Source organism: Rhinoraja longicauda, chromosome 8 (genome assembly GCF_053455715.1).
Source record: "Rhinoraja longicauda isolate Sanriku21f chromosome 8, sRhiLon1.1, whole genome shotgun sequence".
Classification (NCBI taxonomy): domain Eukaryota; kingdom Metazoa; phylum Chordata; class Chondrichthyes; order Rajiformes; family Arhynchobatidae; genus Rhinoraja; species Rhinoraja longicauda.
Window position 1 is genome coordinate 67,759,496 of NC_135960.1, and position 14,845 is coordinate 67,774,340.

A 14,845-nucleotide genomic window follows, 5' to 3' on the forward strand; every position below is an offset into this window, starting at 1 on the left:
AGCAGGTCAGGCAGCATCTCGGGAGAGAAGGAATGGGTGACGTTTCGGGTCGAGACCCTTCTTCAGACTGATGTCAGGGGGGCGGGACAAAGGAAGGATATAGGAAGATAGAGGGAGATCTGGGAAGGAGGAGGGGAAGAGAGGGACAGAGGAACTATCTAAAGTTGGAGAAGTCGATGTTCATACCACTGGGCTGCAAACTGCCCAAGCGAAATATGAGGTGCTGTTCCTCCAATTTCCATTGGGCCTCACTATGGCACTGGAGGAGGCCCATGACAGAAAGGTCAGACTGGGAGTGGGAGGGGGAGTTGAAGTGCTTGGCCACCGGGAGATCAGTTTGATAAACACATGCTCTGAGCGTGAGCTAATGAGCGCTTTTGTTTAGTTCTCTGAGTCAAGTATCGTTACTAACTGGGGGAAGGGTGAAAATTAAAATGCAGTCTCCATTTAGCATCCCATGCAAGCACCAGATGTTCTAGCACTGCGCTGGGGGTGGTCACGGTGGCGCAGCGGTAGAGTTGCTGCCTTACAGCGCTTGCAGCGCCGGAGACCCGGGTTCCATCCCGACTACGGGTGCTGTCTGTACGGAGTTTGTACAGTACATTCTCCCCGTGACCGCTTGGGTTTTCTCCGAGATCTTTGGTTTCCTCCCGCACTCCAAAGACCGACAGGTTTGTAGGTTAATTGGCTTGGTATAAGTGTAAGTTGTCCCTAGTGGGTGTAGGATGGTGTTAAGGTGCGGGGATCGCTGGTCGGTGCGGACTCGGTGGGCCAAAGGGCCTGTTTCTGTGCTGTATCTCTAAACTAAACTAATGCAGATGCTGGATTCTCATTTTGATCCTTGCTTTTGATGCAATTCCCAAACTATCAACAATGCAAAATAAAACTATTGCTTGTTCAAGTCCCCCATGTGGTCAGGTCTCCCGGCTGAGTTCACACACCTCCCTCCTCCCCCCTCCCTCCTCCCCCCTCCCTCCTCCCCCCTCCCTCCTCCCCCTCCCCCCCCTCCCCTCCCCCCCTCCCCTCCCCTTCCCTTTTCCCTCCCTCCTTCCCCTCCCCCCCACTCCATCCCCCTCAACCCCCTTTATCCTCCCCCTCTCCCTCCCCCCTCCCTCCCTAGAAGATAGATTTAAACTTTAAAATATGAATAACACTAAAAATATAACACCGATTTCAATGAGTTTCTTCCATTAGCACCAAAGGGACGACGGTGAGTAAGGTGGGCCTAAAATTGTCACGCTGTCGTGTACCGTTTTGGCTGTAGTTCAGGACAAACAAACAAACAAACACGAGTTTTAGTATAAAGATTTGGTGGGCCAGTTTTTTACACAGAGGATGGTGGGTGCCTGGAATGTGGGTGCAGGCTCGAAGGGCCGAATGGCCTACTCCTGCACCTATTTTCTATGTTTCTATGTTTCTAAGCCTTTGAAATAACCGATGCACTTAACTTGACAGAGTTGTAAGGTAGGAGCATTCAAAAAGAACAAGTTGAACCATGATAAATAGTGGGCGAAACTATTTCTCGGAAAATGGGCCGGTTGGAAGGGTTAATGTTCGTTGCTTTTATGCATCATTCATGGTGAAATGACTGCCTGTCAGCCAAGAGCCACAGCAGCTGGTGTTTGAAGTCTAAACTTGGGAAGCGTGAAATGGTCCATCGTGGTTTTGCTTACTTACCGTCCGGTAACTCCGGAAGGGAATGCGCCGGCAACAGAATCATGGAGCATGGAGCCCACTTTGCAGTGGTACTTCATGAAGCGGCTGCTCACAGCAGCATAAGGTCGCAAGGTGATAAGGAACAGAGCAGAATTCGGCCATTCAAGTCTACTCCGCCATTCAGTCATGGCTGATCTTTCTCTCCCTCCTAACCCCATTCTCCTGCCTTCTCCCCAACAACCCCGACACCCGTACTAATCAAGAATCTATCCATCTCTGCCTTAAAAATATCCACTGACTTGGCCTCCACAGCCTTCAGTGGCAAAGAATTCCACAGATTCACTGCCCCCCGACTAAAGAAGTTTCTCCTCATCTCCTTCCTAAAAAAACATCCTTTAATTCTGAGGCTGTGCCCTCTGGTCCTACACTCTCCCACCAGTGGAAACATCCTCTCCACATCCACTCTGTCCAAGCCTTTCAGTATGTTTCAGTGAGGCCCCCGCGCATTCACGCAATCCAGGCTCCCGCGTGAATGAAGAGATGGGCATTTATGCATGATGGTAAAGAGGACCTCGTGCATCATAGAAACATAGAAAATAGGTGCAGGAGGAGGCCATTCGGCCCTTCGAGCCTGCACCACCATTCAATATGATCATGGCTGATCATCCAACTCAGTATCCTGTACCTGCCTTCTCTCCATACCCCCTGATCCCTTTAGCCACAAGGGCCACATCCAACTCCCTCTTAAATATAGCAAATGAACTGGCCTCAACTACCTTCTGTGGCAGAGAATTCCACAGACTCGCCACTCTCTGTGTGGAAAAAAAACGTTCTCATCTCGGTCCTAAAAGACTTCCCCCTTATCCTTAAACTGTGACCCCTTATTCTGGACTTCCCCAACATCGGGAGCAATCTTCCTGCATCTAGCCTGTCCAACCCCTTAAGAATTTTGTAAGTTTCTATAAGATCCCCCCTCAATCATCAGATGCCCAACATCCCCAGCACCATAACACAACGTGCGCAGATAATAGGTGACACCGTACGGGAAGGGAAGGAGGTAAAACAGCAACTAAGTCCTTATGGTTTGAAATTCTATTATGCATATTGATAAAGATTGATGTTTTTTTTTCTAATTTAATTCTCCTCCATTTGCTTTTCAAGTTTTGCCACAGAGTAAAGCCGACATTGTATTCATTCTGGATGGGTCCATCAACGTCGGAAGGCAAAACTTCCCCCATATCACTGGGTTTGTTTCCAACCTAGTTGACGCTATCTTTATCGATGACGAGTCTCTCCAGGTGGGAGTAGTCCAGTACAATTCTGACGCCACCAACGAATTCTTCCTCAATTCGTACCGAAACAGGGAAGATGTCCTCAAGGCCATTGAGAATATAGTGTACAAGGGGGACACGACATTAAATGTGGGAGCCGCCTTGCGCTTTGTGAAGAACAATCAGTTTATCAAGTCGGCGGGGAGCAGGAGTGATCAACGCGTCCCACAAATTGCATTCCTAATAATTGGCGGCAAATCCAACGACGATGCGATCGCCGCTGCGACGGAGCTGAAGAATGCAGGATTCAAGATTATCACCATCGGTGTGCAGGATGCGGATGTCGATGAAATGAACAAAATCGCGAGTGAGCCAGCCGTGGTCTTCAGAGTGGCAGACATGGACACACTCTCTGAGCTGATCGAGCGAGTCCTGTTAGCCACGACCGATATCATTGCTAGTGACGGTGAACTCTGCCCACCATCAACTGATGGTAATTAACAAATTATTCACTTACCCGCAAAATATAAACTGATCACATGCTCTGAGGTATTTATTCACAAAATGCTGGGGTAACTCAGCAGGTCAGGCAGCATCTCGGGAGAGAAGGAATGGGTGACGTTTCGGGTCGAGACCCTTCTTCAGACTGATGTCAGGGGGGCGGGACAAAGGAAGGATATAGGAAGATAGAGGGAGATCTGGGAAGGAGGAGGGGAAGAGAGGGACAGAGGAACTATCTAAAGTTGGAGAAGTCGATGTTCATACCACTGGGCTGCAAACTGCCCAAGCGAAATATGAGGTGCTGTTCCTCCAATTTACATTGGGCCTCACTATGGCACTGGAGGAGGCCCATGACAGAAAGGTCAGACTGGGAGTGGGAGGGGGAGTTGAAGTGCTTGGCCACCGGGAGATCAGTTTGATAAACACATGCTCTGAGCGTGAGCTAATGAGCGCTTTTGTTTAGTTCTCTGAGTCAAGTATCGTTACTAACTGGGGGAAGGGTGAAAATTAAAATGCAGTCTCCATTTAGCATCCCATGCAAGCACCAGATGTTCTAGCAGTGCGCTGGGGGCGGTCACGGTGGCGCAGCGGTAGAGTTGCTGCCTTACAGCGCTTGCAGCGCCGGAGACCCGGGTTCCATCCCGACTACGGATGCTGTCTGTACGGAGTTTGTACACTACATTCTCCCCGTGACCGCTTGGGTTTTCTCCGAGATCTTTGGTTTCCTCCCGCACTCCAAAGACCGACAGGTTTGTAGGTTAATTGGCTTGGTATAAGTGTAAGTTGTCCCTAGTGGGTGTAGGATGGTGTTAAGGTGCGGGGATCGCTGGTCGGTGCGGACTCGGTGGGCCAAAGGGCCTGTTTCTGTGCTGTATCTCTAAACTAAACTAATGCAGATGCTGGATTCTCATTTTGATCCTTGCTTTTGATGCAATTCCCAAACTATCAACAATGCAAAATAAAACTATTGTTTGTTCAAGTCCCCCATGTGGTCAGGTCTCCCGGCTGAGTTCACACACCTCCCTCCTCCCCCCTCCCTCCTCCCCCCTCCCCCCCTCCCCTCCCCCCCTCCCCTCCCCTTCCCTTTTCCCTCCCTCCTTCCCCTCCCCCCCACTCCATCCCCCTCAACCCCCTTTATCCTCCCCCTCTCCCTCCCCCCTCCCTCCCTAGAAGATAGATTTAAACTTTAAAATATGAATAACACTAAAAATATAACACCGATTTCAATGAATTTCTTCCATTAGCACCAAAGGGACGACGGTGAGTAAGGTGGGCCTAAAATTGTCACGCTGTCGTGTACCGTTTTGGCTGTAGTTCAGGACAAACAAACAAACAAACACGAGTTTTAGTATAAAGATGTGGTGGGCCAGTTTTTTACACAGAGGATGGTGGGTGCCTGGAATGTGGGTGCAGGCTCGAAGGGCCGAATGGCCTACTCCTGCACCTATTTTCTATGTTTCTATGTTTCTAAGCCTTTGAAATAACCGATGCACTTAACTTGACAGAGTTGTAAGGTAGGAGCATTCAAAAAGAACAAGTTGAACCATGATAAATAGTGGGCGAAACTATTTCTCGGAAAATGGGCCGGTTGGAAGGGTTAATGTTCGTTGCTTTTATGCATCATTCATGGTGAGATGACTGCCTGTCAGCCAAGAGCCACAGCAGCTGGTGTTTGAAGTCTAAACTTGGGAAGCGTGAAATGGTCCATCGTGGTTTTGCTTACTTACCGTCCGGTAACTCCGGAAGGGAATGCGCCGGCAACAGAACCATGGAGCATGGAGCCCACTTTGCAGTGGTACTTCATGAAGCGGCTGCTCACAGCAGCATAAGGTCGCAAGGTGATAAGGAACAGAGCAGAATTCGGCCATTCAAGTCTACTCCGCCATTCAGTCATGGCTGATCTTTCTCTCCCTCCTAACCCCATTCTCCTGCCTTCTCCCCAACAACCCCGACACCCGTACTAATCAAGAATCTATCCATCTCTGCCTTAAAAATATCCACTGACTTGGCCTCCACAGCCTTCAGTGGCAAAGAATTCCACAGATTCACTGCCCCCCGACTAAAGAAGTTTCTCCTCATCTCCTTCCTAAAAAAACATCCTTTAATTCTGAGGCTGTGCCCTCTGGTCCTAGACTCTCCCACCAGTGGAAACATCCTCTCCACATCCACTCTGTCCAAGCCTTTCAGTATGTTTTAGTGAGGCCCCCGCGCATTCACGCAATCCAGGCTCCCGCGTGAATGAAGAGATGGGCATTTATGCATGATGGTAAAGAGGACCTCGTGCATCATAGAAACATAGAAAATAGGTGCAGGAGGAGGCCATTCGGCCCTTCGAGCCTGCACCACCATTCAATATGATCATGGCTGATCATCCAACTCAGTATCCTGTACCTGCCTTCTCTCCATACCCCCTGATCCCTTTAGCCACAAGGGCCACATCCAACTCCCTCTTAAATATAGCAAATGAACTGGCCTCAACTACCTTCTGTGGCAGAGAATTCCACAGACTCGCCACTCTCTGTGTGGAAAAAAAACGTTCTCATCTCGGTCCTAAAAGACTTCCCCCTTATCCTTAAACTGTGACCCCTTGTTCTGGACTTCCCCAACATCGGGAGCAATCTTCCTGCATCTAGCCTGTCCAACCCCTTAAGAATTTTGTAAGTTTCTATAAGATCCCCCCTCAATCATCAGATGCCCAACATCCCCAGCACCATAACACAACGTGCGCAGATAATAGGTGACACCGTACGGGAAGGGAAGGAGGTAAAACAGCAACTAAGTCCTTATGGTTTGAAATTCTATTATGCATATTGATAAAGATTGATGTTTTTTTTTCTAATTTAATTCTCCGCCATTTGCTTTTCAAGTTTTGCCACAGAGTAAAGCCGACATTGTATTCATTCTGGATGGGTCCATCAACGTCGGAAGGCAAAACTTCCCCCATATCACTGGGTTTGTTTCCAACCTAGTTGACGCTATCTTTATCGATGACGAGTCTCTCCAGGTGGGAGTAGTCCAGTACAATTCTGACGCCACCAACGAATTCTTCCTCAATTCGTACCGAAACAGGGAAGATGTCCTCAAGGCCATTGAGAATATAGTGTACAAGGGGGACACGACATTAAATGTGGGAGCCGCCTTGCGCTTTGTGAAGAACAATCAGTTTATCAAGTCGGCGGGGAGCAGGAGTGATCAACGCGTCCCACAAATTGCATTCCTAATAATTGGCGGCAAATCCAACGACGATGCGATCGCCGCTGCGACGGAGCTGAAGAATGCAGGATTCAAGATTATCACCATCGGTGTGCAGGATGCGGATGTCGATGAAATGAACAAAATCGCGAGTGAGCCAGCCGTGGTCTTCAGAGTGGCAGACATGGACATACTCTCTGAGCTGATCGAGCGAGTCCTGTTAGCCACGACCGATATCATTGCTAGTGACGGTGAACTCTGCCCACCATCAACTGATGGTAATTAACAAATTATTCACTTACCCGCAAAATATAAACTGATCACATGCTCTGAGGTATTTATTCACAAAATGCTGGGGTAACTCAGCAGGTCAGGCAGCATCTCGGGAGAGAAGGAATGGGTGACGTTTCGGGTCGAGACCCTTCTTCAGACTGATGTCAGGGGGGCGGGACAAAGGAAGGATATAGGAAGATAGAGGGAGATCTGGGAAGGAGGAGGGGAAGAGAGGGACAGAGGAACTATCTAAAGTTGGAGAAGTCGATGTTCATACCACTGGGCTGCAAACTGCCCAAGCGAAATATGAGGTGCTGTTCCTCCAATTTCCATTGGGCCTCACTATGGCACTGGAGGAGGCCCATGACAGAAAGGTCAGACTGGGAGTGGGAGGGGGAGTTGAAGTGCTTGGCCACCGGGAGATCAGTTTGATAAACACATGCTCTGAGCGTGAGCTAATGAGCGCTTTTGTTTAGTTCTCTGAGTCAAGTATCGTTACTAACTGGGGGAAGGGTGAAAATTAAAATGCAGTCTCCATTTAGCATCCCATGCAAGCACCAGATGTTCTAGCAGTGCGCTGGGGGCGGTCACGGTGGCGCAGCGGTAGAGTTGCTGCCTTACAGCGCTTGCAGCGCCGGAGACCCGGGTTCCATCCCGACTACGGGTGCTGTCTGTACGGAGTTTGTACAGTACATTCTCCCCGTGACCGCTTGGGTTTTCTCCGAGATCTTTGGTTTCCTCCCGCACTCCAAAGACCGACAGGTTTGTAGGTTAATTGGCTTGGTATAAGTGTAAGTTGTCCCTAGTGGGTGTAGGATGGTGTTAAGGTGCGGGGATCGCTGGTCGGTGCGGACTCGGTGGGCCAAAGGGCCTGTTTCTGTGCTGTATCTCTAAACTAAACTAATGCAGATGCTGGATTCTCATTTTGATCCTTGCTTTTGATGCAATTCCCAAACTATCAACAATGCAAAATAAAACTATTGTTTGTTCAAGTCCCCCATGTGGTCAGGTCTCCCGGCTGAGTTCACACACCTCCCTCCTCCCCCCTCCCTCCTCCCCCCTCCCTCCTCCCCCCTCCCCTCCCCCCCTCCCCTCCCCTTCCCTTTTCCCTCCCTCCTTCCCCTCCCCCCCACTCCATCCCCCTCAACCCCCTTTATCCTCCCCCTCTCCCTCCCCCCTCCCTCCCTAGGAGATAGATTTAAACTTTAAAATATGAATAACTCTAAAAATATAACACCGATTTCAATGAATTTCTTCCATTAGCACCAAAGGGACGACGGTGAGTAAGGTGGGCCTAAAATTGTCACGCTGTCGTGTACCGTTTTGGCTGTAGTTCAGGACAAACAAACAAACAAACACGAGTTTTAGTATAAAGATGTGGTGGGCCAGTTTTTTACACAGAGGATGGTGGGTGCCTGGAATGTGGGTGCAGGCTCGAAGGGCCGAATGGCCTACTCCTGCACCTATTTTCTATGTTTCTATGTTTCTTAGCCTTTGAAATAACCGATGCACTTAACTTGACAGAGTTGTAAGGTAGGAGCATTCAAAAAGAACAAGTTGAACCATGATAAATAGTGGGCGAAACTATTTCTCGGAAAATGGGCCGGTTGGAAGGGTTAATGTTCGTTGCTTTTATGCATCATTCATGGTGAGATGACTGCCTGTCAGCCAAGAGCCACAGCAGCTGGTGTTTGAAGTCTAAACTTGGGAAGCGTGAAATGGTCCATCGTGGTTTTGCTTACTTACCGTCCGGTAACTCCGGAAGGGAATGCGCCGGCAACAGAATCATGGAGCATGGAGCCCACTTTGCAGTGGTACTTCATGAAGCGGCTGCTCACAGCAGCATAAGGTCGCAAGGTGATAAGGAACAGAGCAGAATTCGGCCATTCAAGTCTACTCCGCCATTCAGTCATGGCTGATCTTTCTCTCCCTCCTAACCCCATTCTCCTGCCTTCTCCCCAACAACCCCGACACCCGTACTAATCAAGAATCTATCCATCTCTGCCTTAAAAATATCCACTGACTTGGCCTCCACAGCCTTCAGTGGCAAAGAATTCCACAGATTCACTGCCCCCCGACTAAAGAAGTTTCTCCTCATCTCCTTCCTAAAAAAACATCCTTTAATTCTGAGGCTGTGCCCTCTGGTCCTAGACTCTCCCACCAGTGGAAACATCCTCTCCACATCCACTCTGTCCAAGCCTTTCAGTATGTTTTAGTGAGGCCCCCGCGCATTCACGCAATCCAGGCTCCCGCGTGAATGAAGAGATGGGCATTTATGCATGATGGTAAAGAGGACCTCGTGCATCATAGAAACATAGAAAATAGGTGCAGGAGGAGGCCATTCGGCCCTTCGAGCCTGCACCACCATTCAATATGATCATGGCTGATCATCCAACTCAGTATCCTGTACCTGCCTTCTCTCCATACCCCCTGATCCCTTTAGCCACAAGGGCCACATCCAACTCCCTCTTAAATATAGCAAATGAACTGGCCTCAACTACCTTCTGTGGCAGAGAATTCCACAGACTCGCCACTCTCTGTGTGGAAAAAAAACGTTCTCATCTCGGTCCTAAAAGACTTCCCCCTTATCCTTAAACTGTGACCCCTTGTTCTGGACTTCCCCAACATCGGGAGCAATCTTCCTGCATCTAGCCTGTCCAACCCCTTAAGAATTTTGTAAGTTTCTATAAGATCCCCCCTCAATCATCAGATGCCCAACATCCCCAGCACCATAACACAACGTGCGCAGATAATAGGTGACACCGTACGGGAAGGGAAGGAGGTAAAACAGCAACTAAGTCCTTATGGTTTGAAATTCTATTATGCATATTGATAAAGATTGATGTTTTTTTTTCTAATTTAATTCTCCGCCATTTGCTTTTCAAGTTTTGCCACAGAGTAAAGCCGACATTGTATTCATTCTGGATGGGTCCATCAACGTCGGAAGGCAAAACTTCCCCCATATCACTGGGTTTGTTTCCAACCTAGTTGACGCTATCTTTATCGATGACGAGTCTCTCCAGGTGGGAGTAGTCCAGTACAATTCTGACGCCACCAACGAATTCTTCCTCAATTCGTACCGAAACAGGGAAGATGTCCTCAAGGCCATTGAGAATATAGTGTACAAGGGGGACACGACATTAAATGTGGGAGCCGCCTTGCGCTTTGTGAAGAACAATCAGTTTATCAAGTCGGCGGGGAGCAGGAGTGATCAACGCGTCCCACAAATTGCATTCCTAATAATTGGCGGCAAATCCAACGACGATGCGATCGCCGCTGCGACGGAGCTGAAGAATGCAGGATTCAAGATTATCACCATCGGTGTGCAGGATGCGGATGTCGATGAAATGAACAAAATCGCGAGTGAGCCAGCCGTGGTCTTCAGAGTGGCAGACATGGACATACTCTCTGAGCTGATCGAGCGAGTCCTGTTAGCCACGACCGATATCATTGCTAGTGACGGTGAACTCTGCCCACCATCAACTGATGGTAATTAACAAATTATTCACTTACCCGCAAAATATAAACTGATCACATGCTCTGAGGTATTTATTCACAAAATGCTGGGGTAACTCAGCAGGTCAGGCAGCATCTCGGGAGAGAAGGAATGGGTGACGTTTCGGGTCGAGACCCTTCTTCAGACTGATGTCAGGGGGGCGGGACAAAGGAAGGATATAGGAAGATAGAGGGAGATCTGGGAAGGAGGAGGGGAACAGAGGGACAGAGGAACTATCTAAAGTTGGAGAAGTCGATGTTCATACCACTGGGCTGCAAACTGCCCAAGCGAAATATGAGGTGCTGTTCCTCCAATTTCCATTGGGCCTCACTATGGCACTGGAGGAGGCCCATGACAGAAAGGTCAGACTGGGAGTGGGAGGGGGAGTTGAAGTGCTTGGCCACCGGGAGATCAGTTTGATAAACACATGCTCTGAGCGTGAGCTAATGAGCGCTTTTGTTTAGTTCTCTGAGTCAAGTATCGTTACTAACTGGGGGAAGGGTGAAAATTAAAATGCAGTCTCCATTTAGCATCCCATGCAAGCACCAGATGTTCTAGCACTGCGCTGGGGGCGGTCACGGTGGCGCAGCGGTAGAGTTGCTGCCTTACAGCGCTTGCAGCGCCGGAGACCCGGGTTCCATCCCGACTAAGGGTACTGTCTGTACGGAGTATGTACAGTACATTCTCCCCGTGACCGCTTGGGTTTTCTCCGAGATCTTTGGTTTCCTCCCGCACTCCAAAGACCGACAGGTTTGTAGGTTAATTGGCTTGGTATAAGTGTAAGTTGTCCCTAGTGGGTGTAGGATGGTGTTAAGGTGCGGGGATCGCTGGTCGGTGCGGACTCGGTGGGCCAAAGGGCCTGTTTCTGTGCTGTATCTCTAAACTAAACTAATGCAGATGCTGGATTCTCATTTTGATCCTTGCTTTTGATGCAATTCCCAAACTATCAACAATGCAAAATAAAACTATTGTTTGTTCAAGTCCCCCATGTGGTCAGGTCTCCCGGCTGAGTTCACACACCTCCCTCCTCCCCCCTCCCCTCCCCCCTCCCCTCCCCTTCCCTTTTCCCTCCCTCCTTCCCCTCCCCCCCACTCCATCCCCCTCAACCCCCTTTATCCTCCCCCTCTCCCTCCCCCCTCCCTCCCTAGAAGATAGATTTAAACTTTAAAATATGAATAACTCTAAAAATATAACACCGATTTCAATGAATTTCTTCCATTAGCACCAAAGGGACGACGGTGAGTAAGGTGGGCCTAAAATTGTCACGCTGTCGTGTACCGTTTTGGCTGTAGTTCAGGACAAACAAACAAACAAACACGAGTTTTAGTATAAAGATGTGGTGGGCCAGTTTTTTACACAGAGGATGGTGGGTGCCTGGAATGTGGTACCATGTGTGTTGTAAATACGGACACAATATGAATGTTTTTAAATGCTTTTAGATGGGCACGTGGGTAAGCAGGTAATGGAATGATATAGATCACATGCAGGGTGAGGAGATTAATTTAACTTGGCATCAGATTGAGGGCCGAGGGGACTATTTCCATAATGTACTTTACTAGGAATCACTGAAAGCTAACACAGGAACAGCAAACATTAAAGAAGACAACTGCATTGCACCTTGAAAACTATGCTCGGCTCTCCCAATACTTGCGATAAAGGGACCGTAGCAATATTTCACCAGACATTTCATCAGTCTGAAGAAGGGTCTCGACCCGAAACGTCACCCATTCCTTCTCTCCTGAGATGCTGCCTGACCCGCTGAGTTACTCCAGCATTTTGTGAATAAATACCTTCCATTTCACCAGACAGCTTCTTAGAGTGGTAGACTGGGCTGTGCTCTTAGGAATTTAATAAAATGCAAAGCAATCTCCTTGGACAATACAGAATGGTACTGGGCTGTTCCAGGGTTTTATCCTGGAATAACATTTGTGGGTTTTCTTTGAACAAAGTTTATTTCTGATTTTTTATTGATACAGCTTTGACAATTCAATGCATGAACACATTAGTACTGATAGATATCCCCCCTACCCACCCACCACCCCCACCCACAATACCATTCAGAGGGTATACAACTTAAGATATGCAAGGAAAATAAGTAAATATGTAAACATAAACATAAGCATAAAAACAAATAAACAGATAGACAGATAGATAGATAGATAGATAGATAGATAGATAGATAGATAGATAGATAGATAGATAGATAGATAGATAGATAGATAGATAGATAGATAGATAGATAGATAGATAGATAGATAGATAGATAGATAGATAAATAAAGCGATCAATAAATAAATAAAATTATGATAAAAAATAAAAGTTTAAAAAAAAATAAAATAATAATAATAATAATAATAATTATTATTTTTTTAAAGATAAATTGTTAGAGGTTTAAAGCAGTACACCAGTTTTTTTGTATATTTATTGTAGTAAAAAGCGATACTGAAATATATGTTAGGATCGGCCAGCTTTGGTATTTTACGAAATGACGCTGAGGTGAGTTTGCTGAATAATTTCTGGCAATTATTTAATCTTTTTTTTTCTGTGGTGATGCTCATTGTAAAATAACAGATCTTTAGTTTAAATAAATATTTTGCAACTTCTCATTAGGGAAGGGATTTCACTGCAAAAAAGAAATCTCCAATAGTAAAACTGTAACTGTAGAACAAAATCGACCTATCTGATGTGGCATGCAAGACTAAGCTTTTCTCTGTACCTCGGTTACTCATGACACTAAACTTAACTAAGCTTAACTAAGAGTAATTAAACTTAACTAGACTTAACTAAGCTTAACCAAGCTTAACTAAGCTTAACCAAACTGAACTAAATTTAACTAGACTTAATTAACTAAGCTTAACTATACTTAACCAAACTTAACTAAATTAAGCTAAACTCTGATCTGATGTAACATGCAAGACAAAGCCTTTCTCTGTACCAAAGATACTAGAGGAGCAAGATGGACCACTCCGTCAATATCGCGTGCACTGGTGTAGTACGCAAAGGAGCGTGTCGTCCGCCATTTTAGTTGGCAAAACCCTCCGTTCGCTCTGCCTCTCGCAGTTTAATCAATGTTTTGGGGGAACAGTATGTGTGATGACACCATAAAAATGCAGAATATACCTCATCTATCAATTCACAGATTTTTGTTATTTTTCTTTTAAAATGTTTCTGCAAGTTTCTGCCTACTAAATTGGTGCCGTGCCAGACTACGGTTTTTAGGGATGAGTGGTCTATCTTGCTCCTCTAGTACCTTTGCTCTGTACCTCGGTACAGGTGACAACACTAATAAGCCTGGACCCACACCCAGCCCCCACCCCCGGCCGCTCCACGTGGAGGAGGGGGTTTTGTGACATCACGGTGGGGGGGAACAATTCCTATGGTGGCTGGTTCCGATCTCTCTCATAACTCCCATGCAACTGAGGAACGTATGTGAACGAACCATGGTGGGACAGCTTACTTGTCCAGTTATTAGATTTTAGATTTAGATTTAGAGATACAGCGTGGAAACAGGCCCTTCGGCCCACCGAGTCCGTGCCACCCAGCGATCCCCGCACATTAACACTATCCTACGCCCACTAGGGACAATTAAAAAAAAAAATTTTACCAAGCCATTTAACCTACATGCCTGTACGTCTTTGGAGTGTGGGAGGAAAACCGAAGATCTCAGAGAAAACCCACGCAGGTCACGGGGAGAACGTACAAACTCCATACAGACGGCGCCCGTAGTCAGGATCGAACCCGGGTCTCCGGCGCTGCATTCGCTGTAAGGCAGCAACTCTACCGCTGTGCCGCCCGTGGTGTCAGGGATTGTGGTGGGCAGACGATGTGATGTGAAGCATTTGTGGTAAGGAGTGCAGTCGCAATTTTAATTTGCTACCCCTCCTGTTCAGTCACCGTTAACTCAATATAAAATATTATCACACCCCCCCTCCCCTCCCCTCCTCCCACAGGTTGCGACGTTGATGTTTTGTTTGGTTTTGACGTCAACTCGAGAGACGCATTCACACTGGAGCCAGGTTTCCAGAAGCAAATGAATAGTATTCTGCAAAGGACTTCACAGATGCGCGCTATAAGCTGCACCGGCACTCAGTCCCCTGTTCTCAGAAAATGCTCGGGTAACTCAGCGGGTCAGGCAGCATCTCTGGAGAGAAGGAATGGGTGACGTTTTGGGTCGAGACCCTTCTTCAGTCTGACGATCCGAAACATCACCCATTCCTTCTCTCCTAGATGCTGCCTGACCTGCTGAGTTACTCCAGCATTCCGTGATACCTGGGTAAAAGATTCTGTGCATCTCCCCCTCATGATCTTGTGCACTTCCATATGGGTCACCTATCATCCTTCTTCAGACTTTACCCTACCCTCATTTGATCACCTTGGTCATATCCTCAAAAACATGATCAAATTAGTAGGTGATCATAGCATCTTCCTCACAGCTCACACTGCCACCCAGCTTTGT

General features: G+C 47.5%; 1 protein-coding gene across 1 annotated transcript in view; it reads left to right on the forward strand.

Annotated features, from left to right (window-relative positions):
- The window catches only part of LOC144596371 (collagen alpha-3(VI) chain-like), a 168,660-nt gene that overhangs the window by 84,046 nt on the left and 69,769 nt on the right, over window positions 1-14,845 (forward strand). Inside the window, exons 14-17 of the mRNA XM_078404627.1 lie at window positions 2,818-3,420; window positions 6,296-6,898; window positions 9,780-10,382; window positions 14,340-14,504. Of these exons, the coding sequence (XP_078260753.1) occupies window positions 2,818-3,420; window positions 6,296-6,898; window positions 9,780-10,382; window positions 14,340-14,504 (1,974 nt within the window). The remainder of the gene's footprint in view (window positions 1-2,817; window positions 3,421-6,295; window positions 6,899-9,779; window positions 10,383-14,339; window positions 14,505-14,845) is intronic.